Source organism: Geotrypetes seraphini, chromosome 6 (assembly GCF_902459505.1).
Source record: "Geotrypetes seraphini chromosome 6, aGeoSer1.1, whole genome shotgun sequence".
NCBI classification, from domain to species: Eukaryota; Metazoa; Chordata; class Amphibia; order Gymnophiona; family Dermophiidae; genus Geotrypetes; species Geotrypetes seraphini.
In genome coordinates, this window is record NC_047089.1 from 191890714 (window position 1) to 191905619 (window position 14906).

At 43.3% G+C, this 14906-nt stretch overlaps 1 protein-coding gene across 1 annotated transcript in view; it reads left to right on the forward strand.

The window, feature by feature from the left end:
- LOC117362933 (disintegrin and metalloproteinase domain-containing protein 9-like) overlaps positions 1–14906 on the forward strand; it is a 570152-nt gene that overhangs the window by 507770 nt on the left and 47476 nt on the right. Inside the window, exon 10 of the mRNA XM_033950023.1 lies at positions 5247–5412. Within this exon, the coding sequence (XP_033805914.1) occupies positions 5247–5412 (166 nt within the window). The remainder of the gene's footprint in view (positions 1–5246; positions 5413–14906) is intronic.

Sequence of the window (14906 nt, forward strand, 5' to 3'; positions counted from 1 at the left end):
TAACATTGCAATATAATATCGAGACTGGAGTGAGCGAGTCAAAAGCAAGACTTAGCAAGTTGGTAGTTGGTACAGGCTTTAGAGATGCATAATTAGCAACCCGAGGGGATTTTTTAGAAGAATAACTTCTGGTGCGCACCAGTATGAGGATTCTAAGACCAGGGCAGATCTCACTATCACTAGTATAGCCAGATACATTGGGGGAAAGAGATTTTGTACAATGAGTAGTATTGAAAAATGAACAGAGTAAGAGAAAAAGGAACCAGAATTGGGGCTTCATGATGAAAATTAACAGAAGCCACAGGAACTAATCTAGAACCATTAGATAAAAAAATTATAAAATAGCTGACTTAGCTGGTTCCAGAAACACAGTAAGACAGTACTATAAGTAAAAGTAGGATAGAAGGCACCAGAAAAGGAGAAACCGTTAGGCGCAGGCTTTTAGAAAAGCTTAACGCTGCACGCAAGAGACAGGGTGGAGCTGGCTTCCACACCGAAGTGAGATATAAATGTCAGCTAGTGTGGAGTCAGCTGGTGAGCTTGGCGTCAAGCTTTTAACAAAGCTTGACACAAGAGACAGGGCGGCGCTGGCTCCCATGCTAAGGTGAGATGTAAATGTTGGCTAGTGTGGCGTCAGCTGGAGAGATTGGTGCCAACTGACATGGGATGATAGCTAGTGCGGAGTCAGCTGGAGAGCTTGGCGCCAAGATTTAAAAAAGCTTGATGCAAGAGACAGGGCAGAGCTGGCTCCCATGCTAAGGTGAGATGTAAATGTCAGATAGTGTGGTATCAGCTGGAGAGCTTGGCGCCAGCTGACTCCACACTAACTTCATCCTATGCCCTCTCATTGTAGAGTTTCTTTTCAAATGAAAGAGACTCGACTCATGCACATTTATATTACGTAAGTATTTAAACGTCTCTATCATATCTCCCCTCTCCCGCCTTTCCTCCAAAGTATACAGATTGAGATCTTTTAAGTCTGTCCCCATACACCTTATCATGAAGACCTCACACCATTTTAGTAGCCTTCCTCTGGACCGACTCCATCCTTTTTATATCTTTTTGAAGGTGCGGCCTCCAGAATTGTACATAATATTCTAAATGAGGTCTCACCAGAGTCTTATACAGAGGTATCAATACCTCCTTTTTCCTACTGGCCATACCTCTCCCTATGCAACCTAGCATCCTTCTAGTTTCAACCTGTTTGGCCACCTTAAGATCATCACATATAATCACACCCAAGTTCCGCCCTTCCATTATGTACATAAGTTCTTCACCCCCTAAACTGTACCATTCCCTCTGGTTTTTGCAGTCCAAATGCATGACCTTGCATTTTTTAGGATTAAATTTTAGCTGCCAAATTTCTGACCATTCTTCAAGCTTCACCTTTCTTCATGTTATTTACACTATCTGGCATGTTACCTTAGTTCATTTCAAGACTTGGGGTGTTGTCCAAAAAACAACTTCTTATCTGCCCTGACAGCTTGTCACTGGATCTGACCACAAGACCCTCTGAACATGAACTCCAAGTTTCAAGTTTATTAAGATTTTATATACCGCCTATCAAGGTTATCTAAGCGGGTTTTACAATCAGGTACTCAAGCATTTTCCCTCTCTGTCCTGGTGGGCTCACAATCTATCTAAAGTACCTGGGGCTATGGAGGATTAAGTGACTTGCCTAGAGTCACAAGGAGCAGTGCGGGGTTTGAACCCACAACCCCAGGGTGCTGAGGCTGTAGATCCAACCACTGCGCCACACACTCCACCTTTCTCAATGGCCCCCTTCCTCTTCTTCCACCTCTTTTCTTCTCCTCCTTAGGTGTTGCGGTCAGTGAATATGTGCCTAATGCTGTATACTCAGAACATCTCTTTCCAGTCATTGCCCTGTGACTGTTTTTCCCTGGTACCTATGGCACAACAGGTTATTCTGTTTATAATGCTACATTTAGTCCTTATCTGATGAACAGCCCCTCTCTGTAGAAATGTCCCCAGCACTTGCTCTGAAACTTCATCTGCTGCTGTTTTTATATGAATAGCCAGCTACGATGCAGAGATGTAGATTTATAGAATCCATCTTGTCCTAGGCCTGATTTTTTTCTTGTAGACCTTGTCCTTGCATTTTCAGGGCCTACCGCTGAATGGTCTCCTCGGGGATCTCTCAAAAGTCATGGGATAGAAGACAATGTCTTATTATGGGTTAAGAACTGATTGAAAGATAGAAAACAGAGTAGGTTTAAATGGTCAATATTCTCAATGGAGAAAGGTAAATATTGGGGTTCCCCAGGAGTCTCTGCTGGGACTGCTGTTTTTAACATTGATCAATGATCTATTGATGGGAATAACTAGTGAGATAATTAGATTTGCTGATGACACAAAGTTGTTCAATCACAAGAGGATTGTAAAAAATTGCAAAGGGACCTGGGGTCATCAAAATGGCAGATGACCTTTAATGTGAGCAGGTGCAGTGATTCTTGTGGGAAAAAGGAACCGAAACTGTAACTACCATGTTTCCCCAAAATAAGACAGTATCTTATATTATTTTGGGCCCAAAAAAATGCACTAGGGCTTATTTTCAGGGTAGGTCTTATTTTTTTCATGTACATGATTATCTCTCCCTTCCTCTCCTTCACCCCAATTCTTCCTCTTTCCTTTCTCTCCCCCACATGTACAGCATCTTTCCTCCCCTCTCACCTATCCCCTTGTGCCTTCCCTCTGCAGCATCTTTCTATCCCTCCCTTCCATGCAGCAGAACCCTTGAGCAGCTTCCCTCCCCCGGTCCCCACTGCGTAGCCTAATCCCCACTGACCCTTCCATCTATCCCTCCCGTCTGAACCCCGCCTAACCTCTGACCATGAGAACTACAAAGAGCAGCGTCGGCAGCACTCTAAACAGGTTGCTTCACAGCCTTCTCCCATTGGAGCCTGCCATGTGCCACATTACTGATGACATCATAAGTGATGCGGCAGAGGGAATGACCATGCAACGAATTGGAGAAAATATTTATTTAATCAACGTGTAATTAAACTCTGGAATTTGTTGCCAGAGAATGTGGTGAAATCAGTTAATATAGTAGGGTTTAAAAAATGTTTGGATAATTTCCTAAACGAGAAGTCCATAGGCTATTATTGAGATAGACTGGGAAAATCCACTGCTTAATCCTAGGATAAGCAGGCAAAAATAATCTGTTTTACTCCTTGGGATCTTGCTAGGTACCTGTGACCTGGGTTGGCCACTGTTGGAAACAGGATACTGGGCTTAATGAGTCTTTGAAGTAGCCCAGAATGGCATTTCTTATGTTCTTATGCAAAGTTTCATCACAACAGAGTAGTTCTCTACATGCATCCTAAGTTCCTTCCTAAGGTAGTGTCTTTTTTTTTTTATTTTATTCTTTATTCATTTTAAAACTTTCATCAAGTGTACAAAAATTTATAATAAATAAAATAAATCTAAGCACTTGTGCATCTTATCATTATATCTTATAATTATAAATATAACCCTCCCCCTCCCACCCTCAAATCCCTCTATTTATTATATTTTCATATAATGGAAACCCATCCCCCACCCAACCCTAAATCTTACATAATTAATAGAAAAATATTAGAAAAATGGCATCAATCATGACAAAAGGACGTTAATGGCTCCAAAATTTTAATAAAATTTTTATAATTTCCATTCTGTACCGCTATTGATCTATCCATTCTATATATGTGACATACTGAATTCCACCAAAACTTAAAATTGAGCCTACTATGATCTTTCCAGTTATTAGTAATATTTTGGATGGCAACTCCAGTCAAAATCAATAAAAGTTTGTTATTACATATTGATATCTGACTCTTTTTTCTCATAGACATACCAAAAAGCACAGTATCATAAGATAACGCTACATGGTTTTCCAATAAACAATTTACTTGATCTCAGATTGAGTTCCAAAAGGCTAAGATATGGGGACAATAGAACAAAAAATGATCCAAAGTCCCTACATCCAGATTACAATGCCAGCATCTATTAGACAAAGAACTATTTAACTTTTGCAATCTAACTGGGGTCCAAAAAGCTCTATGTAACAAGAAAAACCAAGTTTGTTTCATAGATGCTGACATTGTAGATCTCATTCTCCAAGACCAAATTTGTGGCCATTGAGATGCTGAAATATTATGCTTAATCTCAATGCTCCAAATATCCCTAAGAGTATTTTTAGGCTTTTTTTTAACCAAATCACTAATAGTTTTATACCACTGTGCGGCCTGATGTCCCAGAAAGTCCGCCTGAAAACATAAAAATTCTATGCTAGATTGAGTATTCAAATTTTTCTATTCAGGCAGGGTTCCCTAAGGTAGTGTCTTAATCAATCAATTGTCCTTCCAACATTTTTACTAAAATCTTATTTCTATCTTGGAAACAGTGCACTGCACACCTTGAATTGTACAGTAAGTGGGCTTTAGACTTCTATCTGGAGCAGACTACAGTCCACCTAGCTTTCTGTTTCTTTGACCCAAAGAGGATGGGGGCAGCCATTATTAAATGCACTTTTTGTAATTGACTAGCAGATTGCATCGCCTTCATTTATACCCAGTCTGAACTGATTCTAAAGGGTCAAGTCAAGTCTCACAATGTCAGAACAGTAGCCAACTTGAGATTAGTTTCCACTGAAGAGATTTGTAGAGCACATTCACATCTTGCTAATTACTCAAGTAAAATACCTGCCATGACAACTGGTTTGGTCAGACAGTTCTGCAGAATTTATTTGGAGTCTAGAATCCAACTCCACCCATCTAGGCTATTCTTTCATAATAGCAATGTTTATATTCTTTATGTTATTGGTTCTGATTAGCCTTGCATTGCAAGTCCCTATTGATCATTGTTGTTTTTGCTGAGCCTGGTAGCTAGAGATTCTCACATGTGAGAACCAATTGTCTTGCTTGTCCTCTGAGAAAGCTAAGTTACTCACCTGTAGCAGGTCTTCTCCAAGGACAGCAGGTCTTAGGTTCTCACATGCCCTCCTTAGGAGTTGAATGTATTATGCATTTTGTCCTACTATGGGTCCTGCCCAGGAGCAAGTAGGAAAAAATGCATGCATGCGCTGTTAAGCCTGTCAAAAGCTTCTGGAAGGGAAAAGAACACTGGGCAGCATCCATTCTAGGCTCCATGGATGATGTCACCCACATGTGAGAACATATGTCTTGTTATCCTTGGAGAACACCTGCTACAGATGAGTAACTTCGCTTTTTCATTTATTCTAACAGTTCAGCAATCCACTTTAGTGAGTGCAGCATCAAGCGTTATACTGAGCTAATTTCTTCTACAAGGGCAGACTGTACATTGAATGTTCCATTACCTGAGAAGATCTTTAGTTTATGTGGCAACAAGCTTGTGGATAGAGCTGAGGAATGCGACTGTGGCAATGAAAAGGTTAGTAGCTCACTTTATTATTCTGAGAAACAGTGGTTATGTGGTCAATGTGGATCAGATACACACAAATTTAAAAATTGGTTCTCTGGATGCATAATAAGTAGTTTTCACTTGAAACAAGAAAATGCCCTGATATTTTTTCTGCATCATAAATCATCTTGTTATATTACCATCTGATATCCTTATATTGTATTGGTTTATTAAATATATATATGCACAGTATACTGTATATATATGCCTGAGTGTGCCAGAATATAGGCATCGTGGCAGGATCCAGGGAAATTTGCACACTCATCTGTGATTTCCAAGGGAGCATTATAGACCACCTGCATGTTCATGGAATGATAAGCATGCCGGTTATGAAATGACCTCTCCATCTCTGCAGGTGGTCTGGGTGCTATGTGTGTGTAGTCAGTAGCTCCCAGGACAGAGGGGAAGTGTGCCAGTTCATAAAACTCCCTCATTGTACAGTGCTGGTCTGCTTCATTCATGGGGAAATGAATATACATAGAAATGCATCTCAGAAAGACATCCAGAAAGCAAATAATGATAAATGAAACAGAAGGCTGGCTCATGCCAGCCCCAGCTCCCAGAGGCCTTTGGAATGTTCCGGTGGTCAAAAAATCAAGGGCAGTAGTTATTGTACATAAACTGGAAAGGCCTGTCCCCAGAGGGTGGTGTGCTCCATGTCCTCCTGCAGTTCACACAGATGAACTATGGTCTCCTGATTAAAGCGATAGAGACCTATACACCGCTCATCTGTCATATTCAAGAAGTTCACCCTGGGCTTATATACCCTGGGGGCCTCTCATTGGTGTTGGCCTTGGACTCTGCGTCTGACCTGGTCATGCCCCTTGGCTTTGCCTGAGCCCTTTCCTTTCCTAAATAACCTGTGACACTTCACATTCAACAACAAAGCAAAGAACTCAGCCATCCCTCACAACAGCACCAAAAGACACCAACAAACAAACACCTAGATGCAAATACAGCCACTTGCTCACAGCTCCACATGCCCAGCCACAAACACAAACTTTGGGGTCCAAAAGGGAGAAGGTACAAAACAGGAGAGGGGAATGGATAGAGTTGTGGGAGATATCGGGGACAAAAAACAAAGCAGGAACAGCAAGGATAGTAGGACAAGGATATGAATATGTCACAGCACACAGCAAAATCTCATAATAACACCAAGAATCACCAGAAGCACAAACACATTCTGGGAGTCCTAAAGATAAGAGGCAGCTGCACCTAAGCCCTTTTTATAATAAGGACGCCTATGTGACATCTGACATTTTTCTGCTGAAAAAACCTGAGCCAATTGGGCATCTCTTGCATAATGTATTATTAAATATTTAACCTTAATTTCAAACTAGAGTATTCTTTACCCCCCCAAAAAACAAAACCCATACCACTATATCTGGACACCTCCAGCACACCTAACCCACACCTAACTATTGCCCAACTCACGCCCAAAAGTAGACCTGATTTTGCAACACCTACATTTTAGGCGATAATGTAGACATGTTAGTACGCTGAGCAGCATGCGAGTCTGTAAATGGATGTCCAAATTAAAACCACACCCACTTCTATCATGTGAGGGGCATCTATGAAATTCTGGATGTCTATTCTGTGGATCGTGCATAGTTTTTGGCTGTCTAACTTCCAATTATTGCTTGTTAAAGTCATTGATTATGCTTATTATTCAATCTATTTGGACGCCTAAGTCGTCGGGTGTCCACCTTGTGGACACCTAACCTTAGGCATCCTTTACAGAATCTGCCCCTAAGTGTATAGAGAGCTAAGAAGATAAGAAGTTGCTACCACTGGGTCAGACCAGAGGTCCATCGCGCCCAGCGGTCCGCTCCCGCGGCAGCCCATCAGGTCTGTGACCTATGAAGTGGTTCCTGACCATTTCTGTAACCTACCTCAACATCTATCTGTAATCCTCAATCCCCTCATCCTTTAGGAACCTATCTAAACCTTCCTTGAAACCCTGTAGTGTGCTCTGGCCTATCACAACCTCCGGAAGCGCGTTCCATGTGTCCACCACCCTCTGGGTAAAAAAGAACTTCCTCGCATTTGTTCTAAACCTGTCCCCTCTGAATTTCTCCGAGTTACCCCTTGTACTTATGGTTCCCCACAGTCTGAAGAATCTGTCCCTGTCCACCTTCTCTATGCCCCTCAGGATTTTGAAGGTTTCTATCATGTCTCCTCTAAAATCTCCGCTTTTCCAGGGAGAACAGCCCCAGCATTTTCAATCTGTCAGCGTATGAAAAGTTTTCCATACCATTTACCGGTTTAGTTGCTCTCCTCTGGACCCCCTCAAGTACTGCCATGTCCTTCTTGAGGTACGGCGACCAGTACTGGACACAGTACTCCAGATGTGGGCGCACCATTGCACAATATAGCGGCATGATGACTTCCTTCATCCTGGTCGTGATACCCTTTTTAATGATCTGGTCGTGATACCCTTTTTAATGATACCCAACATTCTGTTCGCTTTCTTTGAGGCTGTCGCACATTGTGCTGATGCTTTCAATGTTGTGTCCACCATCACCCCCAGGTCTCTTTCAATGTTGCTCACCCCTAGCAGTGATCCTCCCATTTTGTAGCTGAACATCGGGTTCTTTTTTCCTACATGCAGCTTTGTTCCTTATAATCTTGTCATATCATCTATTGTTTTAGCTTGGGATGTTAATTCACATGACTACACGTCTCTTTATTTACTAGGAATTCCTACCCCCTAACATATTTGTAAGTACTTGTTCTAATCACTTATTATTTTCCACATCATTTCTTTTAAGTCCTCACCATGACAACAGAAATGCTAATCCCCCACACATACACCTAGTTACCGGGGCATGTTTGGACATGCCTCCTTTTTAGGATATATTTATAACTAAAAGGTGTTCTGTGCTGTAAAATAAAGCCACATATTGGACTTTAAAAGTGGACCCTAGCAGGTATGTGTACATTATAAGCATCTTGACCTGCAACCCATCGGGCTACATCTTTTTTCTGATTGTTTTATTATGCTTTTTAGCAGCTTGAAGTAGAGGGTTTATGCCCCCAAAGCTCTGTTGCTTTTGGGTCATAGTAAATGCTCTTCAATAAAGTTTCCTTCATGATTGTCATCTATTCCCTGTTTCAGGTAGCTGTAATATCTGCTTTGCTAACTTCTGCCTAAAAATTAGGTCTCAAAGCCTCTGTCTTTTAACTAGGGGTAACATTTTTCTATTCTCTGTTTTATTAGACTGCTGCCGGTAATGACTGTATACTGTCACAAACACTCTTCAAAGCGGATGTGATAAGTGACAAAAACTATGTTCTGGGGTGTCCCCTACAACCAGGGGTATCTTCATGATTTCCACTTGGCCTTAGGCACCTGCCTGGGTCATGGGGAGCACAGGTACATATTTGCTTTGTTCACAAAATACAAGTTCAGACACCAAGTCATGAATCAGAATGGCTTTTATTCTGACCCCAGTGGTCAAATGGATAGCAAAAAAATAACATTCAGCCTGCAAAACCAGTTTTCAAAAATAAAGGCAAAAGAACATAGATACTTCTGGTCAGTAACACCAATATTGTTATGAGCTTTAACTAGCTCCAGTCCAGCACTGCATTTTGAAGAAACACAATAGACAAATGAACTGGACCTGCATGAGACCATACACTGGCATAGCATGTAATTTAAAGCTGTTTTCACTAAAACAAAACTCCTTCTCTATGGCAGTAATTTCTAGACAGAAAACAATATTCCTAGAAAAAGGTATACAGGAGTTTTATAATTCAGCAGCAGACAGTTTTCATAATAATCCCTGAGGCACCAAGCTATAGTAGTAAGTAAGTTCAGCATAAGGCTCTCTAGTCCCTGTAGCACACAAGGGCAGGCAGCACAGCTGAACGAGCTTCTGTGATTGCCTCTCAGCAATGGCAAACACAGTGAGTTATATCCAGTATTCAAAACATTCACTTTGCGTCAGTTCTCTTTAGCACGTACAGTTAGCAGATTGAAAAATCCAGGCAAGTAATTACTTCTTAGCCAGAAATAATGTCCATCAAAACACAAAGCATACATTGAAAGGAAGAAAACACCAGCTGTCTCACAGCTACTCACTGCCTCAGTTAATCTCCATGAGCTCTGCTTGGTTCTCTCAGGTAGGGCAGGCTTCCTGGATTTTCATTTCCATCAAATCCTCTGGAGCAGGAAAGTTGGCAGTGGGGCAACTTTCCTCTACTTCCTGCACGGGCCAATCTAGCACCTCAGAGTCTGCCTACGTTCTCCAAGGCTCCTGCCTTGCTTCATCCTGCTGGAGAGCCTTTGCCACGTCACTCCTCTTATTGCTTGCTTCAGCCTGCCTTTATCCAGACCAAAGCCACTCCCCTTCAGCCTGTAGAGGGGGATGAGCTTTGGTTTCACAGCAGGCTGACTAAGCTCCAGCTTCCCCTGTCTGTTCTGCCTTAATCTCATAGGCACTGCTACCTTGGCTTTAACTGCCCTAGCTGATGTACTGCCCGGGTGCAAATGCTGTGTTTCTGCTTGCTCAAGAACATCCTGATCCAGATTACTACTGTTTCTGCAATAAGGACAAGGGAGGTCAGTCTCAAGTGGCTCAGCAGAGCTAATCTGGTCAGCTCTTCTGCACAGGATCTTCTTGGCAGTTCTAGGTGCAAATCCAGCATGAGGCTGGATTTTGCACAATAATCTGGAAGCAGTCACTTACATTTCCGGAATCAGATACCCCTCTTTCTGCCAATGTCATCAGAAAGTACATTTACGAAGGTCAGACATCCTGTTTCTACTCACATCATCAGAAAGCGTCGTCATTTCCAGTAACATAGACAGGGGTTGTTAATGTAGGAGCAAGCCTGGGATGGGCTTTGGGTGAAGCTATCACCATTCATTCCTATGGGTGGGGTAGATGGGGCATGGGCAGAGTATGGGTGTGGTCTAACATGTAAGTGATTGCTGATTGGCTGATCCTTATCTCACCTGTCAGTTTGATGGATGGTGTACCATTAGTTAACAAGCATTTTGCTACTGGAGTTCTGTCACCTGTACCTTAACAAGGGCCATATGCTGACTCTAAATCTGAAAACAGTTTTTGTCTATCACATCCTATTTTTACGTTATGTATCAGTTTGTGTTTATATCATTTTCATCAACGCTACAGTGAAGTGAAGCGTCAGTATTTTACTATTTCTGTAACACAATATTGCATTTTAGGACATCTCATTGATCACATATACCAGTTTATACCAAAAAATGATTGTGCTGCTTTTTCTACCTGTGAATTTTTATATTTTGTTTTTTTTTTGTCTAAGATATTATAATTATTATGAACAGATAAGGTTGTGTTAACCATCCTGATAATTTTGGTTAGGTCTGCGGACAATTTTCTGCATAAGATCAAAGTGCATGCAAGCATTATTTTGGCTGTAAAGTTAGCAACCAAGATAAAGGAGGGGCACATCATGTGTGTTGCACTGTCTGCTCTTCTGGATTAACACAGTAGCTGAATGGGAAATGGAAGAAGATGTATTTCGCTGTACCCATGGTGTGGTATGAACCAACAAATCATCACTCCGACTGTTATTTCTGCAGGTCCGACTTGGGGTATGTGGTTGGCAGAGGCCAGGTCAAACCCGTAGTGGATAAGGTAAAATGTATCCAGGAGTATCCTCAGCCTAACACGAAGAAACAAATGCGGGGGTTTCTAGGCTTATTAGGGTATTATAGAAGATTCATACCGAAATTTGCCACTAGGGCTACCCCACTTACTAACATGCTAAAAAAAGATTTCCCGGATATTTTGCAGTGGGGAACCGAGGGGCTGAAAGCATTCAAGGAGTTGAAGGACAGTCTATGTAGTCACCCGGTTCTTGCGGCCATTGACTACAACAAGCCGCTGATCCTTCAGACTGATGCCTCGGGGTGTGGTTTAGGAGCCATACTTAGCCAAGAAAGCCAGGGCATAGAACATCCAGTTCTGTATTTAAGCAGGAAATTACACCCCAGCGAGAAAAATTATGTAGTGGTAGAATTGGAGTGCCTAGTGGCAAAGTGGGCCATGCAAACATTGGATCATTATCTGGGGGAAAGGCAATTTACTTTGGTGACTGACCATGCGGCATTGAAATGGCTAGGTATTATGAAAAATAATAATGCTCGCCTTACGAGGTGGTACCTAGCATTACAGACATTTAGGTTTATGGTGGTGCATCCGAATGTTGATGTACTATCCCGTATTCCTGAAGTTGCTGAGCGGGTGCATGCTTCCCAGGGTAAGCATTTGCTTAGTGTGGGGGTATTTTTGCCTGAACCATTGGAGCCTTCTGTTGAAGCCATGGAGGTTGGTTTATCCACCAGCCACAAGCAGTGAATTGCAAACAGTGAGTTTTGTTTTGGAACTGTTTTGTTTTTGGGACTGTTTTGTTTGAGCTTTACTATTTTGATTTTTCCTTTGTGAAGCTGGAAGTGTCTCTGGGGAGAGGCTTGCTGTCACCCAGGGAGGGAATTTTGAAAGCCTTTGAAAAGCTTTTTCTTGCAAACCTAAGACACTCTCCTAATCCTAGCAGAACTGCAAATTGCTGCTAGAGGCTTTACCTGTGAAAGTGTGAACTGTTTGAAAGTGATACACAGGACCAGTGTTCCCGCTAAGCTGCGCTGGCCTGCGCTCGCGCACAAAATATTACATCGCAGCGCACAAGTTTCTCTTCACAGCGCACACACGCGTCGCAAAGGTAAGGGGAGGTAAGGTAAGGGGACGCATTGGGGGGATTGCACTTCCCCACAATTGCCATGCTTCGGTTCCTCTTCTTCCTTCCTTCCTTCCTCCCCCCCCGCGGGACCCTGCGGCACCATCAACTCTTACTCCCTCTAATGTCGGCCCTGCAGCTCCAGACTTCCTCGCACCTTCTCCCCTCCCCCTTTGGATCGCTATTATTTTAAATGTTATAGCCGCGGAGCTGTATCCATCAGTGGAGATGTCTAACCTCGGCCTGCCCCGGAACTCTTACTGCAACAGTGACTTCCTGTTCCTGCCTAGACGGGCGGCTGCTGCAGTAAGAGTTCCGGGGCAGGCCGAGGTTAGACATCTCCACTGATGGATACAGCTCCGCGGCTATAACAGCTCCTGCAGCTCTGCACTTCCCCACAATTGCCATGCTTCGGTTCCTCTTCTTCCTTCCTTCCTCCCCCCCCCCCCCGCGGGACCCTGCGGCACCATCAACTCTTATTCCCTCTAATGTCGGCCCTGCAGCTCCAGACTTCCTCGCACCTTCTCCCCTCCCCCTTTGGATCGCTATTATTTTAAATGTTATAGCCGCGGAGCTGTATCCATCAGTGGAGATGTCTAACCTCGGCCTGCCCCGGAACTCTTACTGCAGCAGCCGCCCGTCTAGGCAGGAACAGGAAGTCACTGTTGCAGTAAGAGTTCCGGGGCAGGCCGAGGTTAGACATCTCCACTGATGGATACAGCTCCGCGGCTATAACATTTAAAATAATAGCGATCCAAAGGGGGAGGGGAGAAGGTGCGAGGAAGTCTGGAGCTGCAGGGCCGACATTAGAGGGAGTAAGAGTTGATGGTGCCGCAGGGTCCCGCGGGGGGGGGGGGGGGAGGAAGGAAGGAAGAAGAGGAACCGAAGCATGGCAATTGTGGGGAAGTGCAGAGCTGCAGGGAAGAGTGTTGCGGTACCCAGCTGGAGGGAGAAGGAAGATGAGGGAGGGAATTAAAGGAGATGCCAGGGCTTGGAGCGTAGGAGGAAGGTATGCCAGTCTAAGGGAAAAGGAAGGGGGAGATGTGAGAGCATGGAGGGGGAGCGAAAGATGGAAGAAAAGGAAAGGAGAGAGATGCCAGAGAATCAGGGAAGGGGAGATACCAGACTATGAGGAGAGGTGTGGGAGAGGGAAGGCGAGGAGAGAGATGCCAGACCAATGGGGTGAAAGGAGAGATGGAAGGGGGAGGCATACAGTTTCTGGAAGGGGCATAGAAGGAGAGAAGATGCCATATAGGGGAAGAGAGACGGCAGACAGTGGATGGAAGGAAGAGAGTTACAAGAAGATGAGGAAAGGAGAAACCACAGAAGACAAAGGTAGAAAAAAATTTCTATTTATTTATTGCTTTAGGAGACATGTGTCACTGTTTCTGTGAAGCATTGTATGCAGAGTCCAGCTTCTTGCTGGTTCAATTTAACCTTTGTCTATGTATTTTTATTTTATCCCCCCTTTTACAAAACTGTGAAGCGTTTTTAGCACCAGCCTTGGTGGTAGCAGCTCTGATGCTCAGAATTTTATGAGCATCAGAGCTGTTACCTCCGTAGCTAAAATCCACACTACAGTTTTGTAAAAGAGGGAGGGGTTAGTTTGTGATTACATATTCCTTACTAGGCGAAGGTGTTTTCTGTGTTCTGTGTGTTTTCTGTTAGGATTGACGGTGTAGGATTGATCTGTGCTGGTCTGGCTTGCTTAGTTTTACAATGGGTGTATTGATGTAATGCTCACTGCAATATGTAAGATGCTGCCTTTTCCTAGGTACTCATGTGTGACGTGTGGTTTGTTACTAAAAATCATGTTTTTCTTACAGATGGGGGGGGGTGCCAAAAAATGATGGGCCCCGGATGTTACATATGCTAGGTACGCCACTGTATGTAAAGATACCAGAAAGCTGGCGTAGCAAAAACTTCTAAGTTTTGAGTATTTAACCCTCCCACAATCTCACGGGCACTCGTTTCAAGTTTATTGAGATTTTGATTTAAACGCAATATCAAATATTTTCAATGCGTATAACAAAAATAAATTTGGGGAAATAAATAAAACCATTTGAACCAGTGTTCCCGCTAAGCTGCGCTGGCGCACAAAATATTACATCGCAGCGCACACGTTTCTCGTCACAGCGCACAATCGGAAGAGGCGTACGGCAGATGGCAGGGCGGCGAGAGGAGAATCGGGCGAGTTGGCTCATAACTTGCTGGCGCCCGATATTTTTGGCTCACGGTGAAAAAAGTTTGCTCACAACACCCGCCCGCTTAGAGGGAACACTGCACAGGACTGGGGTTTGATTTTGAACCTGATTTAGAATACAGGCTGTGCTGGCTCTGGGGAGAGCCTGGACTCAAATAATACTGACTGTGTTTAAAGACAAGAAAAGTTGGGATTTTTTTTTGTCTACATTGCCTTCTTGTGAGTTTTGCCTGAAGCATTATTATCCTTATTTAAGGCATCCTGACATTTTTATTTACCAAGTAAAAGTGAAGTATTGTACATTTATCCTTTCTTGGTGTTTGATTTTTGATTATTGTGAGCTCCACTTGTGTGTCAATCCATTCTTGCAGGGTGACTCCAGGCCGGGTCACACGCTGCTGTGCTTACTAGGTTTAGCCACTAGAGGTGCCGTTGAGTTCCGGTCCGGAACAGCGGCTTGGCTACACGTGCTAGCTGAATTTCAATTATAGAGCTGAAATCAGTGTCATTAAATTCACTAAGAACACTTCTT